Source organism: Falco cherrug, chromosome 7, assembly GCF_023634085.1.
Source record: "Falco cherrug isolate bFalChe1 chromosome 7, bFalChe1.pri, whole genome shotgun sequence".
Classification (NCBI taxonomy): Eukaryota; Metazoa; Chordata; class Aves; order Falconiformes; family Falconidae; genus Falco; species Falco cherrug.
The window spans coordinates 72,797,274-72,815,023 of record NC_073703.1 but is presented as its reverse complement, the minus strand read 5'-3'; the positions used below and the strand labels follow the sequence as shown (position 1 = coordinate 72,815,023).

Below are 17,750 nucleotides of genomic sequence, written 5' to 3'. Positions count from 1 at the left end.
ATTGAGCAAAAGCCTAGAAATGCCAGGGAATTGGGCACTTCAAGTAACTAGACATGTCCAAAAGCGGAGTGATTCACAGATCCGTGTACAAGGTTGGGATGTGATGATCTCTCTCACAAATTCTTGTTTTCTGTCTTTTACAGTGTCGTGAACTATGCTGCTTGGAAGTTGAAGTGGCAGAGAAGATGCAGCAAAAATCAAGTGAGGTTATTGCTTGTTATCTATCTACCAATAACTGCATGCTTACTGATGAGAGGGTGCCCCTTTTAATACAATGTATTAGTGGAATACATAGTATTTGCAATATTCAGTGCAATTAATACCAGGTAAACACATTAGGTTGTTACAAACATCAATGACTGCATCTTGCAATCCCTTAGGTATATGTAAATAAGGTCTGTTAGATCTGCATTAAAGCTACACAAAGCTGTGGTCCAACATCTCCAGCTCTGCTAGCTGTACCCCACTTGTAATCAAGACAGCACAATTTTCTGGTAAAATCATTGTGATGTTTCTTGCAACTTTTGCTTTGCTTTTTTAGAGAAAGAGCTTTCCTTCACTGTGAAGGGCTCCTTTGAGGGGACGCAGGATATCACTCTGGGCCCTGATGGAGTGGTCAGCCCGTCAGGCCCCACTAAGTTCCACTATATCAAGTACGCGGAGCCAACGCTGGATGTCATGTTGCCAAAGAAGAGGCATTACCACCCTGTATGTTGGAAGTGGCCTTAATGATGAGCTGATCATGAGTGTCTCTAGACTAGAGAGTGGGAGGAGGGGGAGAGGGCAAACCCATTTACTGTTTTTGTCCTAAAGCATGTTGTTTTCCTAGTGGACCTGTAAGTACAGTACAGAGACGGGCTCCCCAGTTGTGATGCTGAATTCACTGCCTATGGGAAGGAAAATGACCATTGCAGAGGTAAGCATCACTTCTAGCTGTTAGGAATAAAAGGTCACTTAAGTAGAAACTATTCCCCATAATATTGGCCCAGGTGGCTGCGAAGAGGATCAGAAATGTTTTGATTTTATCTCAGAACTTGGAAAAACCAGGAGCTTTGTTTCTTCAGCCGTTTTCTCCACAGAAGCAGGTTGTCCCTCCATTAATCTCCGTTATGTGCCAGTATTGGATACAGAGACGAACAAGGATGTCAGAAAATGTGATGATTCCTTCAGTACCTCTCTCCCTGTTTACCCAAAAACTCACTGACCCCTCCCTTGCTTAGAGTTCAAACTAAAATTGCTCCTTAGACACAAGCTGGGGGAAAAGTCGATAAACCTCCCTTTAGTAAGCCATGTACTTCAAAGGACTGTGTATTAATATATTGAAAATATTAGACATAGCGTATGGATTTAAAAAAAATCAATGAGTCTATTGCTTGAAGTAGATGTATGTGATGTATAATTTTGAATGAAATTAATAGAAGAAAAAGAGCCTTACTATAAAAAAATGTTTCTGCTACAGATTTCCAGATTACTAGCGACAACCTGTCCCAATATTAGTTATGTTGTGAAAGAAGTAGGAGAGATCAGACTTTAGGGCCATTAAAATATCCTGTCTGAACAGGGCACTTTTTGTCAGTTAACAAGAAGGTTGCAATAACAATTTTAAGACAGGATGAAGTCTTGGAAGTCTCTTCACTGTGAGACTGTGGCCAGGATGTCAAATATCTGCTGTGTATTAGAGCATAAAGAACGGGAAATGTACAAGAAATGGCGTTTCAGGATGCTGCAGAAGGCTTGTGAATAATACAGGAAATAGGACCTACTGTATGAGTCTCGGGAACCTCCTCTACCAAGACTTAATGGTTTCTGCAGCCTGGAGTCATTTGGAATCTGTAGGTAGGGATGTTGCACCAAGGATAAGTGAATACTTTTGGAAATATATGCCGAGATTTCAGACATTTAATTTTGTAATCGCCAGACCTTGCTGGGGTCTAAGTCAAGCTATGGCCTCAGGACAGAAAGGGGAAAAAAGAAGAAATTTTGAAATGAAGATAAAAATAATTATAGTATGCATTCTTGTTTTCCAGGAGAAAAGATTTGACTTGAATGTGAGAGCACAAAGCTGGTAAGAGACCTTCTATTCCTAAAGATCTGGGTTATTGATTTTGACATTGTTTTAGCCACATGGAAATGACACAAGCAGGCATTCTCAATCTGAAAACAAGAATGTGCTTTTAATAAAACATAAAATACATGCACAGTATATTATACATAATTAGCCTTAGGAAGATTTGGCTTTAATCAGTAAACATTGATAACCGTGTATTTATTTTAGCATTATCCCTTTCCTTCTGATGACAGAATATTATTTTTGATCAATGCCAGTCCCTGAAATTCACGAAAAGAACAAAGCAGACTAAAAAGAACCCAAACAGAATAGGCAGAAGTAAACAGTACACTTGATCATGAATTGTGAATGTTTTTTTCTTAACTGTCAATATTTGGCAGTGATAAACCTTGTATTCTGTTAAGCCCAGTTATACTCTATATTGAGTAGAAACTAAGGTAGTCAGTGTGGCTGGTGATTTGACATCTATAGATGTGCTCATTAATTCTCATCAGTAAATATGAAGATGTTTCATGGTATCCATAGCCATATGTAACACAGAACTAGGCAAACTGGTCTTTATTGCATGTGTCTGACTAGGAAATAAAAGGGAAAAATAACTTAATTTTGAATTCAAACAGTTTTCTGTCACTCTTTTCAGAAAGGCAAGTGATCAATGACAATGGGAAAACGGGAGTTATTCCAGAACAGGGAAAATACTTCCTGCTTACTTATTTTACTTTTGGTTAACTTCAAAAGCAGTTTGTTTGTACCTTGATTTACAATGGAAACTGGCTTTTGCAGCTCCACCTAACTCAAGTCCCCTTGTGTGTCTTCATTTACAAATACCGTTGTGATCATTTGGCTGATTTTATCCAAATCTGATGGTGGAGAAATCTCATAAATAAATTTCATTACTGCTTTCATTGAAATTATGAACTCGGAGAGAGAAGTTCTGTCACTGAACGAAAAAGCAAAACCCTGCCACTTTACAGTGCCTGGCCAGCCAGGGGGTCCGTGGCTAGCTCTGGCCTGAAGACACCATGCCAGGTCTCTTGCCTGTTGATGTCTTGTAGGCATGGGGCAGGAAGAGACAGGAGGGAGGTTACTGAGTGGAAGAGCACAAATCCCCAGGGTAATAAGCTATAAACGGTTGAGTTTTAAGGAGTGACTTACTAAATTTTGAAATCCATGCAAATGAAATCTTCCTCTGAGGAGTATTGTGCTTTACAATTTTTGAGTCAAGGTCGACATGAAATACAACTGCCAGTGCTATCTTGTGAGACAGCTTGTGCAAGTGCAGACAGGTCAGAGCAACTGGGGTGAAATCTTGCCCTACTAAACTGAGTGACCCACCTCCATCCAGCCTGGGGCTGGGTGTCACTGAGGTCATCCCCCCCGGCAGGCGGGTGGGTGGGTTTCCTCCTCAGTGATGCTCACTGCTAGAAAGGGATGCCTTTCCACGTGAATTGCTTGAAAGAGAGTTTTCCTTCAGGCTGGAAATACCAACATTTGAAAACTGGGTTTTATGTTAGTCTTAGAATGAGAAAATACCTCATGAAATGGGAATCAATATGCTCACTTTTTGCACAGGTTTTCTAAACTTGTAATTATTTTGGGTTTAGAATATTAATTTAAATATTTCATTTTATTTGTAAATTCTGTATGTTGTTTCTTTACCAGTTAGTAATAATGGGGTATAATGCCACTGGTTTAGTTTACTAATTGAAGTAAGTTTTCTTACCTGTAAAAGCAGTTAGACTATTCTCTCTTGCTCATGCCACATTGCATCACCCTGTTTGAAGGGAAGGGTGCTGTATGTTATCTTTGATTGAAGTCCTGAGATTGATATGAGTGTGTTAATATGTAAAATATCTACCTGTTTTTATCTTAGTAATTGTTCATGCCACCAAGACCTGGACATGCGCTTTGGGTTTGACTTATGTTCAGAAGAGATGGCTTTCCTGGGGAAAAGAAAGAGATACGTAGCAAGTGCCCTGAAAAATGTTTTTCACTTACAACGGGATCTGCTGGATTGTGAAGTATGTGTGTGTTGGGGAGTGTGTGTGTGTGTAGGTCTTGTATTTCTAGTGCCTTCATGTACTCCTCTGGATGAGTGGTCAGCAAAAATGGGCCACACATCTGTTGTGCAAGTGCCAGCTTCTTCCTGTGCCTTAAGTACATTCGCTTCTGCTGCAAATGTACTTTACTGCTTGCAGTTTGTTACTGCAAGAAAAACTAGTTGCAGTATTCGCATCCTTCATGACTGTCAATTTGTAATTGGTCAGATTTGAGGTGTGTTCATTCCTACCATCCCATGCTGTAAGTGGCTTGGTTCAGAAATACTGTGTGTATATTAAATACATTACACAACAAAGATTTCTTCCCCTATTCAAATTTTATCATTTTGTGAGAGTTTAGGGTAAACATCTCCGAGTAATTACAATAATCTTCCCTTTCTTGCAGTTTCAAAATTCCTTAAAATAAATATAACTTATTTTAAAGTAACTTCACAATACTGAAGAATAACAGCATTTGATGAGGGTAGCTTAACAACACTGGCTGTGAGCCGAGTGTATTTCTTCATGATGTTGGCATGTGCATTTTCATACAGTAGTAGTAGATATGTGAAATAAGAAAAAAGTGGCAAGGGAGTGGGAAATGTAGAGAAAATACATCTTGCCTCCACAAGAAGGGTTTTTTCTTGTTCATCTGTGGCAAGATAGGCAAGAACCCAGGTTTGGTTTCATCTCTGGACCCACGTTTATCCAAGGTGAAGCAGCAGTAGCAGTCATTGCTTGGTTTTGAAGGCTTTCCTTGTGAAAAGGGACCCAGGCTCTGACATCGGAACCTGGGCTGGGTGTGGTGGCCAGAGCCCATTGCGGTCCAGGATGTGATGCTGAGCACCTTTGGTGTGAATGTCCCCTTCTCCTCTGCCCAACAGGTCCCCGTTGTGGCTATCATCACCACTGGTGGAGGACTGAAGTCAATGACAGGACTATATGGCAGCCTCATGGGACTCAAGAAACTAAATCTCCTGGACTGTGTAACATACATCAGCGGGCTGTCTGGCACCACGTGGTAAGCCAGCCCGTGCAGGAGGTGTGACCAGTCTTTTTGAGGGTGATGCCGCCCCAGACAGGAGCTTCTGAAAGCAGACAAGATCTGGAGATTTCCTTCAAATACTGTAGAACAAGCTGTTTCTCAGTAACAGGCCATTAAATATTAGCTCGATCTGATGCAGCATTTTTTTATTAGCAATTCTTCACTGTGTTTTTTCAACTTCATATTTGCAGCAGTTAAGTGTAGTTCTCATACATGTATTTATCAGAATGTTTTCTAAAGAAGTAGTTGCTGCGGATGTAACTATGGATGCCTATAGCATCATGCCTCTTGCTCTCTCTCTCTCTCCACTGATGTCCCAGTTGTTGTTGTTCCCAGTAACTTCTGAGATTGGCTCTGCTTTCTAACTGGTCATGCAGAGAAGACTGCAGGACAGTGCGCACTTACTCCTGCAACCTGTCAGTTTGGGAAAGGACTGGGTTCCCCAGGGCAGCGTTATTCCCTGCTCACAGGACGCACCACTGCCCGACATCTGATGGTCCCATGTGTAGGGATGTTTGATAAAATAGAAGATGGCATTAAAATAAAGCACATGATAACATAAGATTAACACTTAAGTGATACAAAGCCAAGAGACAGCACCTGGTGTGAACTGATTTATATGGTTCTAGAAAACAAGCAAAGAAAATTCATTATTATAATTTTCTACCGAATTTGTGCTTCAGAAATGTACTGATGTTCACACCTGGCAATTTTATCCCTTAAGCTGCTGCCAGTTCTGTTTAGAAAAAAAACCCTGAAGAAATAAAAAGAAATACTTTATCCTTCGGGGCCATCTTTAAAACAGTCATAGAATGTCTGGAGGCACAAAATTCAAGGTTTTGTTTTGTTTTGTTTTTTTCTTCTCCTTTTAACTTTTTCTGTCTGTACTGTGTTTCTCCAGGACCATGGCCAACTTATACAGAGATGCCTATTGGTCACAGAAGGACCTGGACTCGCATATTGGTGAAGCCCAGAAGCAAGCGACCAAATGCAAGATGGGCTGTTTCTCTATGGATCGCATGAAATACTACAACAAGCAGCTTTGTCAGCGGAAAGAAGAGGGATACAGGACATCATTTATAGATCTTTGGGGGCTCATGATTGAGTACTTACTGAATGATGGGGTATGATGCATATTCTATTTCTTAGAGAGCCATGTATTTTTCTCCCAAGTGAATGGAGAGGAATCAGTTTCAGAGAACATGTGTCAAAACCAAGTGAAGTTCTCCACGTCAACAAACTCTCAGATTTTTTCATTTCCTTTAGTAGTCTGCCTAGGGAGAAATGCATCCTATATGTTTATAAATTAGGTTGTGGATGCAGGCATTTGAACTCTGGCTGGTATTTAAATAAAAATGGAGGCTATCTTGGGCAGTCTGCCTAAGATGCAGATTATGTATGCAGAAACAGTTTAAGGTGCAAAGCAGAGTAATCTTAGCAGTGTGAAAACTATCTGGAGCTCGTACTAAACAGCTGAAGTGTTTGGTGATTTGCATCCACTGGCAGGTAACTTGATCTGCAGGTACCCTGTAGGAAGTGCATATTTTACTTCTGCTGAGGAGGACTGCTTGGGCAACAGCTAGTTTAAGTGACATTAATTTTTACAAGCAATAACAAATTTGCTTTTCTATTATTTGAAGTGGTTTCTACCCCTGCAGTACAGCAGTTCACTCCCTCTTCTCTCTAGGTGGACCACACTTCAAGGATGTGTGCTTTGGCACTTGGGAAGTGGGGAGGGACAAGTGGTTGAGGATTGAACAAAAGTGTCCTCCGGGTGGGGGCAGAAATGATGCAGTCATTCAGCCATTGATTTGATTTTATTTATTTTTATACAAGTACATGTATAGTATTATATACATGTAAACAGAAAATAAATACAGAGAGGAATACTATATATTAAGCAGAAGTATAAACTGAATAGCTGCACCTCCTTTAATTTCAGCTAGATGAGGTCCTCATCGCAGTCTAGGCAAGCATCTTTCACTTTGAGCAGTGCTGGCTATTGCTGTGTAACCATGAACCTCTTCCTAATCTGTCAGAAATAGCTGCTCTTAAATTTGTCAGCAGTTCATGAGATTTTATGTTTTTTATAAACGTCTTCAATGAGAATACGCTTTTCCAGAAAGGAAGCTGGGTGGGATGCAAAGAATTTGCTACCAAATTCCAGTCCCCTTGTAAGGCTGGACTGACAGCTATCATGGACCAAGAAAGGAAATTCAATGCCAACTTGCTCCTTCAACCCCAGGAGAGCAAGGACTGCTCACTACACTCCTCATCCTAAGTGGTACCTTGCCCCTTCTCCCAGTTGCCAGGGCAGTACTTGCTAGTACGTACAGACATATATGCAGAAGTAGTTTTCCCTGTCCTCATCTTTTTGTGAATCCATGCACAAAGTCAGGCTGGACCCTGGGAGACTGGTCTGTTACTGGCAGGTGGGTGCCTGCAGTGGTCTGTGCAGTGGAGCTGTCATGGCACGTCCTGCACACTGCGGGCAGAGCCACGCAGCTCCTTCAGCACTGGGGCAGTTGAATTCACTATGCCTAGTTTCTGTCTCTTCTGACATAACTGTTTGTTCTTCAAAACCAGAAAGACCCCCACAAACTTTCTGAGCAGCAAGAAGCACTGTGTGATGGCCAGAACCCACTGCCCATCTATGTGTCAGTCAGTGTCCGGGACAGCTACAGCACCCATGATTTCAAAGGTAAGAATGATGTTTTTTGGCCCTGTGTGGCTGAAACTGATACCTGAATTCCTGTGATTCATTCTTCTCTGCTTGGTAGCACTTTGAGAAAACAGTCTTGGTGTGTTAATTGCTTTTTGGAGACATAGCCATCACCTCCAGGCCTTACAGTTTTAATACAGGAGCTTTTTGAGATCAGTGTTTCACTGTCTATAGACATACACAGTTGAGATCCTACCAGAAAGGCCGCTTTTTAAATATTATCTGATCCATATAGAATAAGAAGTATTGGAATTGTCCAGGAATTAAATACTGCTTTTTGTCAGTGCCCAGTTGTAGTTTCAATATGAAGAAGGACAATGTACTTATGATAAAGTTTGGGAAAGCATCCAACCTACTCCCAACTGAATCTTTTCTTTTGCTCATTGTTTTGGTTATTTTTTTCCGTGAGGAGAATCAGCTGGAGGAGGAGAAGAGGCAGAGAGGAATCCAGACCAGATTTTTTATGGTTGAGTTAAAAAAAAAAAAAAAAAAAAAAAAAATCACTTCTGAAGGAAAAGGAAATTGTAGACCATGGCCTTTCTGTCCCAGTGTTTGCTCATGCTGCAGTTACATCAAACAACTGCACTTCATTTGGAGAGGATATCTGAGAAAGTCAAGGGCCAGTTCTATCTTAGTACCACATATAAAAAGTAGACTTGGCCCCTTACAAGAAACTCATTTTTGAAGAGCTGAGTACCTGTCTTTGTACATAACCACTTTGTTCAAGGGAAGTTAAATTAACTGTATTGAAAACAGTGGAAGTACTTACACCTAGATGAGGGTATGCAAGGGCAGGACGAAACCTTGTGTGTGCTGGAGAGCCCTGGATGCACACAGGGTGTGTAAGAGCTGGAGCCGTGCCATGCTGGTGGCGTGTGCCTTCTGCCACTGCCAGCACCACCATGAGCAGCGTGACTGCGTAAGCCAGGCTTTGCAAAGGCAGCACAGCAAACAGAAGTCAGGCCAATGTATGCCCTGGCCACCCTCTCTGCACCCGGGTGGGAGCCCTCTAACTGTCCCATCGTGGCTGTCTTGCAGAGTGGGTGGAGTTCACCCCCTACGAGGTGGGACTGCTGAAGTATGGCGTGTTCGTTCGCACAGAGCATTTTGGAAGCGAGTTCTTCATGGGACGCTTGTTAAAAAAACTCCCCGAATCCCGGATCTGCTACCTTCAAGGTGATGTATTACGTTGTCCTGGCACAGAGGCACTTTGCAGGGGTGCAACGCTGTTAACCAGAGGGTGGAAGTTTCTGGTCTAACATATGGAATGCTGCTGTGGTATCGCCTGCCAGGAAGTTTGTGGGGGTAGTTTGTCCAAAAGAATACAGTAAAAAATCCCACACCTTTTTTCAGTTTCTTGTCAATATCTTGGTATGCACAGACTTTTTAACGTTGTGTCTTGTAGATGGCATCGATAAAGCTCCTTAATTCTTTCATTGTAAGGAATAGTTCCCACTTCTTTGGCTATTCTTCTGATTCCCCTCTGAATGCACTCCAACTTAAGAAAATTTTCACACAGTAGGAAACCTGCAGCTGTGCTTCCACTGTGAGGTTTAAGTTCAGGAGAATCCCATCCACTAAAGCTGCAGGCTGCCCAGGATGAGAAGTAAGACCAGAAGCGAAGGGTCTCCGAATCTCTCTGGCCGGTCCCCGACTTGTATGGATGGGCTGTGTAATAACATCCCTTTACCAAGGAGTCAGAATCACTGGCAGGTGAACACAGAGCAGTGCGAGACGGATTTCAGTCATCTCTTCTTGTACTCATGCTGCTTAGAAGCTCCTTGGTTTCAGTAAACATGCTGTGATGTTAAATAGCCTGTAATCCCAAGGAGTAACTTTAAAATACTACCTTTTGGGTAGGCCCTTTTTACCTAGCCCACTACTGGGAAATTTGTTTTCTGTATACTGTGTGTGATGTACTGGTTTCTGTGCCCCACTGAAAATTAAATAGTCCAATTGTGGTAGACTAATTAGAAGACATATTTAAATTTCCAGTGGGAGATGAAATGGTGGCTTTGCGTGTTGTCAACAAAGCCACCAGCGCCCCTGTGCGGAGGCAGAGAGGGACGGTCTTGGATGGAGGAAAAAAGCGTGCGGAGGAGCAGGAGCCCACTGCACCTGCGAGCCTTCAGGCAGTGCGGTGTGGGAGCTGCTCTTCCAAGGCAATGGCTGAGGAGCCAGTTCATCCTGCTGCGAAAGACTTCAGGGTGTGTGAAAGCTGACCGGAGCATATGCAGAAAAAGAGAAGCTGTAGTAAGGAAGACAGGGATGCAAAGGATGTTTTTGTGATGTCTGCATCATCTGAGCTCTTAATTTGTTTGTTCTGCTTTACTTCTCTCCCATTCTTCTCTCTATACTGTGCAGCAGAGCCGTGGGGTAGGTTAGATGCAGAATCGATGGCAGCATGACCTGAACCAACGCCACAGAAAGTTAAGAAGAATTAAGAGCCCAAAAGTTTGGAAGTATTTGAAGTAGGGCCATTGAGAAATTAATCCTGGAGGTCAAAATAGATGGAAAAAGGCAGTTTCTTGTTAGAATGTGTCCTTGTGTTCACTAATTCCTTTTACAGGTATGTGGAGCAGTATATTTTCTGTGAACCTATTACAAATATGGGGACTCTCCCACAGTTCAGAGGACTTCTGGAAGAGGTGGACACAAGACAGAATAGAAGAAGTTGGTAAGAAATTATTAAACCTTTCATTTCTGGTCACTCGGTCTCCTGGATGCCTTTTTCATCCTGTCAACTACATTGAAACCAACATCATAGGATCATCCTAAGAGATAGTGATTTCCCCTCCCACCGTAAAGACTAAGAGGAAGAGGGTAATCAGGGAAGTGCTGCTGTAATTACTAGACTTAATAAAATCCTACGGATTAAAAGGCTCTGTCCTTAAGAGGAAGTTTTAGTGGGGTCACACCTTTCTCGGGAAGTGTTTTGGCATTGCCCATTCTCACTCAGCCATACAGAACCAAGAACCAGTGGCAGAGAATAAAGTTATTTTTACTGCCTGTGCAGAGAATGAACTCAAATATCAATTGGTTAATCAATATTTCCTGGGGTTTTATTTTATTACTCAGTACAGTAATTACTACATTGGATTCATCCTGGCACAAAGATAAATGAGGCTCAGAGGGTATTTTCTGAAGCAATACAGAAACCATGGTTTTATTGCTAGATCATTTAATATGATAGTAACTATAATTACAGGCATCCTGGAAATAAGGAAATACATCTGTGCAATCATGGAAACCACCAAGTCTCTTCTGCTGTGCCATCAGCCACTTGGTATGGCAAAGCAGGTTGTGATTTCAAGAAACCACACCTTGTCTAGTTTCTGCTTTTCACCCACATATGCTGCCATGTAGCCACCCTGAAAATTACCTGTAGTTTCTCACTATGAATGTATGCCCCAGGTTTTCCTGGGATGCTCTCATTCTACTGATTAAGCATATGCTGGTGTAGCTGTGGGTGATTATAAGGTAGAAGCTGTCATAGTTGCAGTGGACCCCACGGTGCCCTGTTGTTGCCCATCTGAGTGGGAGCATATGCTTTAGCCCCGTTCTCTCTATGCTTGCCTCTGTTTCATGCTCTCTTCCCATGAGGATGTGTAACTGTCTTTCTGACAGGACATTTCTCTGAATTGCTTAGTTCCCTTCAGGTGTCCCTTTCCCAGCACTGAAGACTGCCTCTGACGAACTGTTCACGCCAAAGCTTAAGACCACCAGCAGACCTTTGTCCAGCAGCCACGTTTCTCCTTCAGAATAGTTTTCGTGTGCTTAATGCATCATCCCAGAACAAGCCCTGAGATCTCCTATGCACCAGGACAACCAGAAATGAATGTCAGTTAACAAACAGTTCACCGGTTTTTCTCCCCTCCTCTAGATGAAGACCCGGTCTTGCCTACGAGACCCCATGAGTTGAGGACTCGCATGTATACTCCTCCTGGGCCCCTGTCTAGCGCTCTTCGGGGAGCACTGACTGACCGCTTCTCCGTCGCCCAGCACCACAATTTCCTGAAGGGCTACCAGCTGCATAACAACTACCTGGAGAACGAGCACTTCCATCGATGGAAAGGTAATGGAGACTAATATTTAACAGGCATCGTTTTCAGATGGTTCTGGGGTGAGGAAATTTAGGAAAGAACTCTGTCAGGCTTGGCAGGGGAAAAAAAGAAAAAATTTCCTGAAAGAGCATTTCTTTTCTGAACGGAGAGAAGAGATGAAGAGACTAAGACTTCAGTGTCGCCAGGTATTTAAGACTGTTTTTAAATACAAGCATGTGTTTTGTGCTTTAGCTGAGATCTCTGTAGTCCAGACTGAGAGGGTAGGCTTGCAGCTGACGGAACCGAATTTAAAGTAGCAAAGAGCAGAGCGAACGTGGGAGAAAGCTTAGTTTGGCAAGACTGTTCCTCTAACTTAGGTGCAACTGGGATATCCCCGAAAATATGACCTGTGAGAGAAAGCTGGAAAGGAATGGGGCTTTGTAGCCCAAAGAAGAAGGGTCTGAGGGGGAGGCAGAAATCTGCATGTAAAAGGGCATGGGAATAATTTGTTCTTCAAATCCATGATAGATAAGATGAAACAGTGATTGAAATGAAGAAAGGCAGATTTATGTTAAGTATTAGAAGTAGTTTACGGGCACTAATGAGTATGACAAGTTACTAAACATATTGCCTGGGATCTCAATATAGAAGATTTTTCAGAACAGGTGGAGTTCTGCAGTCCTTCCCACACCTATTCAACAATCCAGTAATGTGGCAATTAAATTAAACCAGGCCTCTGGGACAGTCAGTTCCACCTTGCGTTTCTTTTTCCAGTCAAAATACCTACAGATCATTTCTTATTTTAAGAAATATTTTTCTTTCAGACACTGTGTTAGACTCGCGTCCCAACCAGCTGATGGAAAATCCCGATCACCTGGGCATGATAGATGCTGGGTTTTTCATCAATACCAGCAGTCCACCACTCTTAAGGCCACAGAGGGAAGTGGATGTCATCATATATTTAAGTTACACTACTGGATCACATACCTCGGTGAGAAGAATCTTGTTACCATGTGTTGTCTCTCCTTTTGCTCGTAAATGTCTAGCCTATAGTGCCTAGAACTTCTAGTTATTTCAGCTGTTCAGTTTTTAACTACTGCATTCCCCTGTGTTTATCACCGTAGTGATTAATGTTATTCCTATTTCTTCCTGCCACTCCTGGAATCTCTCTTGCTGGTTTATGAACATCTTGAGTTATTCAAGAGGACGTCAGCCTGGTCTCTTCCAGAGTCATGGGAAGAGCCTCTTCAGCTTTATGCTGAATCAAGCAGGTTTCCAGACCTGCACAGGAACATGCATAAGGATGAGGAAATGATTTCTCCTGACTTAAGTTCGGATACAAAAGCGGTTAAGTGGATAGTCAGAGGCAGATCATTTCTGGGCTGACAAATAAGATGCTACTAGGACAGTTCAGTGACAAGCATTTTCCTGCAGAAACTCCAGTTTCACAGAGATGAAGTTGATTAGCGGTCTATAAGGCCATGCAGAAAAGAAGTTTGGGTCATTATACCTCAGAAACTGAGGTTAGTTAGAAACTTGCTATGAAGCATCTTGGCCCACTTAAGTGGAATTATTTTTTGTGAATGAGAACAGCTGCGCTACTGATAGTAAGCCATACTACGCATGAGACATACATGTAAAGACATTTCATTTCAGCCTAGATTAATTTTATGAAGAAAGGCTGCTGCAGATTTAAGGTATTTTGTAGAAACTATTTCCTGTTTGGTGGCGTCCACTATTAGATGGTGCATAGTAAATAACACAGTACGTGGTAGGACGTGACAGTGTATTAAACATTTCAGGGAAAAAAAATAGCCTAGTACTTCTAAATTTCTCAGTAAAATATCAGTCTCAATTACCTGTGCCATAATACCCGCACAGGCAGAGACATAATTGCACATCCAAACTTTCTTATTTCCTGTCTTCCATGCATGTAATAAGGTACCTTAAATATTTTCTTGCTCTGGTTTTCTTTTCTAGTTAATTCTGTACAATGTATTAAACAGGCTCTTTCATTTACTGAAATTACATGCTTTACCCTAAACCTCTGCCAACTGCTTCCATTTTTTACAAAGCAGTTTCCTGGATGAATTCTGTAACCCTGAAATAGTGTTTACAGCTTGTGAGTAGCATTTTGATTACTATGTGTGGTAGCTATATGTAGAGTAACCCTTGATAAAAAGGAGCTCACCCTATGGATCTGAGCCGCTAAACCTTAATACTAGGTAACAATTTGGGGGTTTTAAGACAACCAGGTTGAATTCCGATGCTGACCATTTCTGTGATACTCCAGTCTCTAGATAAGGCATACAAATACTACTCAGAGCAGAATATCCCATTCCCCAAAATTTCTTTGACTGATGAAGATAAGAAAAATCTGAAGGAGTGCTACCTCTTCCAAGATTCAGATTTGCCAGGATGTCCAATCGTGATTTTTCTTCCCCTTGTGAATGATACCTTCCGAGAGTACAAAGCACCGGGTAAGTTACAAGTAGTGGCAAAGCACTGAGCAAAAGACACCACTACCTGCTTCCCTGACACAGGTAGAGCCTCTTTCTCTGCTGCTGGCTATCTTTGCTGACTGGGTTCACGGGGAGCACTTTAACTAATTAAACTTGCTTTCCCATTCTGTGCCAAAGCTACTATTTTCATTCATATCATCCTTGCGGCCCTAAGAGGACAGATACAGCCGTCGTCTTCTGGATGGTGCTTACCTTCATCTCTCTCCCATTTGTAACATAAAAGTATTGCTGGCTAATTGTAAAAGTTTTTTCCTGGGAAAAATATAGTGTGCTCAGATTATTTTCCCCTGCATGTATTGTCTGTTTTCCAGGGATAGCATTCTACACTTTAGGAGATGTAGTGTCATGTATGAATGGCAGGGTGGGGGCAAGAAACTGGCTTTCAGGCTGAATGCCTGCAATGTCAAAATCGGTGTGTCTCCATTTGGTACGGCGCTAGCCCAGGGGTCGTTTTGCTCGCTGTGCTGTACTGAGGGCCTGTCGTTCTTTTTCTGCCAGGCTTTGTATTCCACTCCTTTGCTGCCAGTGAGACTAGGATGCATTTGCTTTGCTCCTTGGTAGCAGGGAGGTAAAGTCTAAAATTCTGCTTTTGTGGAATTTGGGAGACACAAGAAATGGAAATGTAGAGATGCATCCTGGTGGCAGGCTCCTTGAGGCTGCATTTGGAATTGCAGGAACTTTAGGTTTCCCCGTGTTTCTGTTACTCCTTTCTCAAATTCTATTCTGTTACTAGTGACTCCCCTCCCTCAGCTGGAGTTTGTAGAGGTCCCAGCTGTTCAGGATGAGACCGGCAATGCCTTTTGGAGTGCCTTTTCGGGCTGATATACTTGACTGATCCATGCCTTTAAACGAGGCAGATATTTATGAGTAGGCTGTAGATGACCATTACAATGCCGTCCCTCACTTCTGCCTTCTGCTGTCATTACTTCAGGGACATGACCTCCTCTTGACTAGGCATGGGGATACATGACCTGCATTATTTGTGCATTTAAACCCTATGAATTTTCTTCCAGAGAAAAATCCCCATCTTTGGACTGTGGGGGACAGCTTATCGCTGACTGGGATAAACACCATGTCACAGCAGCAACTTGTCTTTCTCTCCAGGTGTCAAGCGCTGTTGCTCTGAGATGGAGGGAGGACAACTCGATTTGACCAGTCGCTTTTCACCCTACCGCATGTTCTCAGTCAGGTATACTGATGAGAATTACCGTCGGCTGCTGAACCTCAGTGAATACAACATCCTGAACAACTCACAGATGATTATGCAGGCCTTGCAGACAGCGATGCAAAGAAGGCAAAACATGTGCTAATCACCTGCCTGGTTGCCCCTGTCTTCTCAGAGTTTTTTCACACTCTGGGACACAGAAGGGACACAGCTTTTTGAACATGGGCTGTTCTACCCTACTGAAAGAAACTGTCCCTGGTGGCTTAGTGGTTTGTTGCATTTTCTTTTTTTTTTCCATTCCCAAGAAGTGGCTTCTAAAGGCAAAGATGTTGCCTGCGTAATTTTTACATATGCTTTGTTCCCTGAATTAAGGTTGGCTGTAGAACAACTCTTTACCTGGAATCCTTGTTAGATTTTAAAAATTAGTGTTGTTTTAAGCCTAACTTATTATAAAGTATGACATATAGGAAAATAATTTTTTACTACCACAATGCTGAAGTAATACAAACCAGCCGACACAGCTACAGGCGTCAGGAAGGGGGGTATAAACTTCTGCTCCCCATGAATCTTCATGGAACACAAGGTGCATCCGCTCCTGGAAAACGAAGAAAACCTGAGACATGATGGAAGCTGGCATTGGATTCCTGGTTTAACTCTGTTTTACAGGTGTCTTGAAGAGCAGTTGCAGAGCCTGGAAATGTAAGAGGGACAAGTGTGTGCACACAGCCAGCCCCCTGAATCACATCCACCCCCTGGGCTCTCTTGGGCTGTGAATGAATCATATGTAGATGGGAAGGAACAACTTAGGAGGAAGTGGTGTAAGATTTTTCACGTAAGAAATTTTGTAAAGCAAAAGGTGTAATTTGGGCACATCAAAATTTCCTGTGAATTTGTGTTAGTTTTGATTGTTTTGTATTGAAACAGTATGTAAAAAAGTCAACATATTTTATTTGAAGCATTCGAAATAAAACATCCTGGAATATTTTTTTTTTCCCAGTTGAGTTACTTCTCATGTTAAACTTCCCTTTCTTAAATTAAAAAGTGCTTGAAACAAAAAATTTTACTTCCACTTTACTCAATGCAATTTGTTTAAATAGTTTAGGAACATAATGCTTATCAACAAAAATGTTTATTTGTTTAGTTCTGCTTGTTCAAACTGTGCAGAGAAGCAGGAGTGAGTTAGTGGTCTGCAGCAACTAAGACCATGTTAAAACAACTGAAACAGACCCTCCATGGGATCTAGCACAAACCCACCAATAGCATTTGTTGTGGGTTTGCATTTTTCAAACCTTCTTCACTTTCTCTGTTATGGAAAGTGTCCATAAATGGACTGTTGAAAGTGCTGAGGGTGAGCTCTAGACACTGTAAACACATAACAACCTTTGCATTCCAGGAGTGAGTCAAATTGAAAAGACACTTTTTTTTATTAGTAAGTTTTGTGTCCTCATGACAACAGGGAGAATTCTGAACAAAGAATCTATTCAGTGAAAAGATCTATCAACTAGTTGTCATAATCTGAAGATAAAATAAACTAGGGAAAATATTTGGCTAAGTTGAAACATTTCATGTTAATGTTTTACAAAATGTCTTTGTTTTGAAATGTAACCTCTATTTAATAGACTGCCTGCCTCGTCAGCCCAGAGAACCTAGCCTGAAAGTAACAGGGTTCACTTACAGTCAAGTAGTGCTTGGCTTGGTGCAGAATGATGCTCTGAGGATTTTCATTTTAGCAAGAAATAATGACAAATTATCTTTACAAATTGGTTCACAGTGACTTGTGCCAACACTTTTGTCATCTACAATATCAAGCCAAACCTTACTTCTTTGTGCAACTGTAGCCTAATGGTGCAAACCTGGAGAGCAGAGCATAAGTATTAACATATGAAACTCTTAAGGTTTTGAATGAATATGTACTTCTGCCGGGTTCTTTTGTTCTGTGATAGTTTCACTAGTTGTGATCAGAAATACGGTGCTACGTGCTCTACATATAATCCTGGGAATTACCTCCATTTGAAATCTCCCTGGTGTGAAAAAATAAACATTTTTCGACCATAAACTCATGCCATCTCCAGCTCTGAAGAAATGTTACTGACATGCAAATATTTTGTGTATACACCACTGGACAATAAAGGCTTCTTTGCAAAAT

The 17,750-nt window shown here is 41.8% G+C and overlaps 1 protein-coding gene across 1 annotated transcript in view; it reads left to right on the top strand.

The window, feature by feature from the left end:
• Positions 1–16,646, top strand: part of LOC102053985 (cytosolic phospholipase A2 epsilon-like) — a 33,586-nt gene extending 16,940 nt beyond the window's left edge. Inside the window, exons 8-21 of the mRNA XM_055716976.1 lie at positions 144–201; positions 542–708; positions 830–916; positions 2,028–2,065; positions 3,942–4,089; positions 4,992–5,128; positions 6,054–6,276; positions 7,739–7,853; positions 8,913–9,050; positions 10,444–10,551; positions 11,758–11,949; positions 12,742–12,908; positions 14,211–14,397; positions 15,544–16,646. Coding sequence (XP_055572951.1) covers positions 144–201; positions 542–708; positions 830–916; positions 2,028–2,065; positions 3,942–4,089; positions 4,992–5,128; positions 6,054–6,276; positions 7,739–7,853; positions 8,913–9,050; positions 10,444–10,551; positions 11,758–11,949; positions 12,742–12,908; positions 14,211–14,397; positions 15,544–15,749 — 1,971 coding nt within the window. The 3' untranslated portion in view covers positions 15,750–16,646. The remainder of the gene's footprint in view (positions 1–143; positions 202–541; positions 709–829; positions 917–2,027; positions 2,066–3,941; positions 4,090–4,991; positions 5,129–6,053; positions 6,277–7,738; positions 7,854–8,912; positions 9,051–10,443; positions 10,552–11,757; positions 11,950–12,741; positions 12,909–14,210; positions 14,398–15,543) is intronic.
• The last annotated feature ends 1,104 nt before the right edge of the window (positions 16,647–17,750 follow it).